Below are 4,741 nucleotides of genomic sequence, written 5' to 3' on the forward strand. Positions count from 1 at the left end.
TTAATTTTTTTTTCAATAATCTTAAGAGACTTGTTGAATACTGATGAACACACATTATATACTTATTTATCATGTTTTTATTATCTTCTAACGTGGTGATCTATATGTCACTTTATTTTGCAGTTTATGAATTTTAATAAAATTATATGTTTTTAAAGTATAAGTAGACACTTATTTATATGATATATAATGAATTTACTTAAATCCACCTAATCCGTCGAGACCTGTTTAGGTGCCTGAGCGGTAGGTCCCAAACCGTGGCACACAACTATTTAAATTTTAAAATTTGAACTATAAAAAAATAAAAACAAAAATAGAAAAAAAAAAAAAAGCAAAATATCGGAGGGGTTGAGGGTATATTACTCCTACCCTATGAGAAACGTCTCCTTTTTACACCCACCACTCAAAAATCAAAATTACAAACTCCCAACAAACCAACAAGCCACATCCCAACAATTCCCAAACTCCACAAAAAGCCTAAGAAATTCAATCATTCAAATCACCAATAAAAACAATAACACAAAAAATCCCTACTTTGAGAAATCGAGAGAGAGAGGACCGGCCGTCCATTCCCCAAGGAATGGCAGACCTCAAACCCAAAACCACCGACAACGGCAGCACTTCCACCCCCTCCACCCCCTCAAGCCCAACCACCGCCACATCTCCCACCCGCACGACCAGCAAATCCAAAAACTGCCCTGCTCTGCTTCTGGGTCGCTTCGAAATCGGCAAACTCCTCGGCCATGGCACCTTCGCCAAAGTATACCTCGCCAAAAACGTCAAAACCAACGAGAGCGTCGCAATCAAAGTCATCGACAAGGAGAAGATCCTCAAGGGCGGTTTGATCGCTCACATAAAGCGGGAGATCTCGATCCTCCGCCGCGTTCGCCACCCGAACATCGTCCAGCTTTTCGAGGTCATGGCCACGAAAGCCAAGATCTATTTCGTGATGGAATACGTCCGCGGCGGCGAGCTCTTTAACAAGGTCGCAAAGGGCCGGCTGAAGGAGGAAGTGGCGAGGAAGTACTTCCAGCAGCTAGTCTCCGCCGTCGGATTCTGCCACGCCCGCGGCGTCTATCACCGCGATTTGAAGCCGGAGAACCTATTGCTCGACGAGAACGGAGACCTCAAGGTTTCCGATTTTGGGTTGAGCGCGGTTTCTGATGAAATTCGACAAGATGGTCTCTTTCACACGTTTTGCGGCACGCCGGCGTACGTCGCCCCGGAGGTTTTGGGCCGGAAAGGGTACGACGCCGCGAAGGTGGATATTTGGTCTTGTGGGGTTGTTTTGTTTGTGCTCATGGCTGGATATTTACCCTTCCATGACCAGAATGTTATGGCGATGTACAAGAAGATCTACAAAGGCGAATTTCGATGCCCCAGATGGTTCAGTGCCGAGCTTGTTAGGCTTCTATCCCGCCTTCTCGACACTAATCCGGAGTCGAGGATTACAATCCCGGATGTTATGGAGAATCGGTGGTTTAAAAAGGGTTTTAAGCACATCAAGTTTTACATTGATCACGATGATCGGCTCTGCAATGTTGTTGATGATGATGAGGAGGACAGGTTTAGTGATGTGAGCTCTGTTTCAGATTGTATGTCGGAATCTGAGGCGGAGTTTGAGACCAGAAGAAAGATTACATCTTTACCCAGACCGGCTAGCCTTAATGCGTTTGATATAATCTCGTTTTCCCCCGGGTTTGATTTGTCCGGGTTGTTTGAGGAGCGGGGAGAGGAGCCGAGGTTTGTGTCGGGCGCCCCTGTTTCGACCATCATATCGAAATTGGAGGAGATAGCGAAAGTCGTGAGCTTTTCGGTGAGGAAGAAGGATTGCAGAGTGAGCTTGGAAGGGTCTAGGGAAGGTGTTAAGGGGCCATTGACAATTGCGGCTGAGATATTCGAACTTACGCCTAAGTTGGTGGTGTTGGAGGTTAAGAAGAAAGCAGGGGACAGAGCTGAGTACGAGCAGTTTTGTAATACCGAATTGAGACCGGGGTTGCAGAACTTGATGATTGAGGAGAGTGCTGCTGGTGCTACCGCTGCTGCTCCCGCTCCCGCTCCTTATCTACCTTCGGATACTGAATAGGGAAGAAGAATGGGATATCGGTACGATTCAATCTCTTGTTTTCTGATTTTCTGAGGCTAATGTAAAGGTTCATCTTTCATTGATTTTTTTTCTGTTTCTTATGGTTTTGTTTTTGCAATTAGGTGGAGCTTTTAGATACTTGCTATGTAATGTAAGCTCTGTTCTTGTATCGAGAAAGCTATAGATTAGATTACAGAGAATGGAATTCAAAATTTCAATTCATACCTTGGATGTGTTTGTGGTGGCTGAATGTATGAGTGTATATGCTTATATTATTTATGATATAAAAAATCCATAACAATATACTCTTTTGTTCTTATAACATAATTGCAGTGGATTTTGATGACATTTGTGGGAAGTAAAATCGTTAGGATTTTGTCCTTCCTGAATGAGTAGTTACTATTTTTGCGCAAAAGTTCTACAATGCATTAACCAGTGTTTTAAAAAACAAGCCTTGAGGTGCGCCTAGGCAACCTTCGAGGTGGGGCTGTGAGGAAAACGCCTCTGTCCAGCGGGAGTAGGCTTGAACTCACCTAAAGCGTCGAGGCATGCCTCAGCGTCAGCTGGGGCGTTTTTTTTTTTTTTGTTTTTTGTTTTTTAAAGGTTAGGGTTTCTCACCTGCAGTGAAGAAATTTTTTATTTGATTGTTGATTATTCTTCTATAATGTTTGATTTCAACTCTATATGTTTGATTTTGACTCTATTGTGGATTACATTATATATAGCTATATATATATTAATAATTTTAGGTCTCACACCTCAAGGCTTTCGCCTGGCGGGTGTATCCATGAAATGTCTTGGCTTTGCCTTCGCCTTTTAAAACATTGTCATTAATGTTTTGCATACATTGTGTTGTGGGATCTTTTAAGTTGTTAGATACGATGGTTTCATCTTTTGAACAGTTAAAATCTAATCGTCCAGTTGAGCAATACATTGCATACCTATGCATATAGAAAATCTCCTTTTTGCGACTGATTTTGCACTCTTTGATGCTTTCTGCAATCTTGAGTTAACAACGTTGAGTTCGCGTAAGTCTCTCTCGGTAAACACGAGAAAGACTTGCCTACACTGGATACGCCATTGTGGCGGATGTTTTGTCCACACTTTCCATATATGGGTATCTGGTTTCGACCTAGTTGAGTCGCATTTTGTTGGATTGCCCAGTTCCCTTCCTCTCTTCGACATGGCTGCACATTTAGGTCAAACTTTTATTTTCTGCAATGAATTGGAGAGGTCAGTTTCATCACCCAAATTGGGTGAAATGGTGGGGATAGAAAGGATGTTAGGATTTGAAGCCATGGACCACTTTGGATCTGCATTTTTATGCACAAGTCATTTTCAAAGAGAAGGTAATCACCCAATGTGTGTGGGATAGAGAGGGGGAAGCTAGCCAAATGTGGGATTCCATGGCTAGTTGTATCCGAAAAGTAGCAAAAGAGGTATTAGGAGAGTCCAAGGGCTTTGCCCCACACCAAAAGGAATCTTGGTGGTGGAATGAGGAGGTACAAACAAAGGTGAAGGCTAAGAAGGAATGTTGTAAAGCCTTATACAAGGAGAGGACCGATGAAAATGGTGAAAGGTATAGAAAAGCGAAGCAAGAGGCGAAGAAAGCTGTCAGAGAAGCTAAGTTAGCGGCTTACGACGATATGTATAAACGACTAGATACCAAAGAAGGAGAGTTGGATATCTATAAACTATCTAGAGCAAGGGAAAAGAAGACAAGGGACCTAAACCAAGTGAGGTGCATCAAGGATGAGGATGGAAAGGTTCTTGCTACAGAGAACGCGGTTAAAGACAGATGGAGAGGTTATTTTCATAATCTTTTCAATGAAGGACATGAAATGAGTGCTTCTTTAGGGGAGTTGAGTAACTCAGAAGAGTGTAGAAACTACTCTTTTTATCGTCGAATCCGGAAGGAAGAAGTGGTTGTAGCTTTGAAGAAGATGAAGCATAAAAAAGCAATAGGCCCAGACGATATACCAATCGAAGTGTGGAAACTTTTGGGAGAGACAGGTATAACATGGCTCACTGACCTTTTCAATAGGATTTTGAAAACGAAGAAGATGCCAAATGAGTGGCGAACGAGCACTTTGGTGCCTATCTACAAGAATAAGGGCGACGTACAAAATTGCATGAACTATAGGGGTATTAAGCTAATGAGTCATACAATGAAGCTCTGGGAGAGAGTCATTGAGCATAGATTGAGGCAAGAGACACGGGTTTCGGACAACCAATTCGGGTTCATGCCAGGGCGCTCAACCATGGAGGCAATCTATCTCTTACGAAGATTGATGGAAAGATATAGAGATGGGAAAAAGGATTTACACATGGTCTTTATAGATTTGGAAAAAGCGTATGATAGGGTCCCAAGAGACATTCTTTGGAGGATTTTAGAGAAGAAAGGAGTACGAGTAGCATATATCCAAGCTATAAAGGATATGTATGAAGGAGCAAAGACTGCCGTAAGAACTCATGAAGGACAAACCGAAAGCTTTCCCATAACTGTAGGATTACATCAAGGCTCATCCTTAAGTCCTTACCTTTTTGCGTTGGTAATGGATGAGTTAACAAGACATATTCAAGATGATATTCCTTGGTGTATGCTTTTCGCAGACGATATAGTGTTGATAGATGAAACTCAGGAAGGGGTAAATG

General features: G+C 42.4%; 1 protein-coding gene across 1 annotated transcript; it reads left to right on the forward strand.

Annotated features, from left to right (window-relative positions):
* The first annotated feature begins 386 nt into the window (after positions 1-386).
* On the forward strand, positions 387-2,389 carry LOC126623010 (CBL-interacting serine/threonine-protein kinase 12-like). Its single transcript, XM_050291685.1, has one exon. The coding sequence runs from the start codon at positions 581-583 to the stop codon at positions 2,084-2,086; it is 1,506 nt and encodes a 501-aa protein (XP_050147642.1). The 5' UTR covers positions 387-580; the 3' UTR covers positions 2,087-2,389.
* The last annotated feature ends 2,352 nt before the right edge of the window (positions 2,390-4,741 follow it).

This window comes from Malus sylvestris, chromosome 5 (assembly GCF_916048215.2).
Source record: "Malus sylvestris chromosome 5, drMalSylv7.2, whole genome shotgun sequence".
Taxonomy (NCBI): domain Eukaryota; kingdom Viridiplantae; phylum Streptophyta; class Magnoliopsida; order Rosales; family Rosaceae; genus Malus; species Malus sylvestris.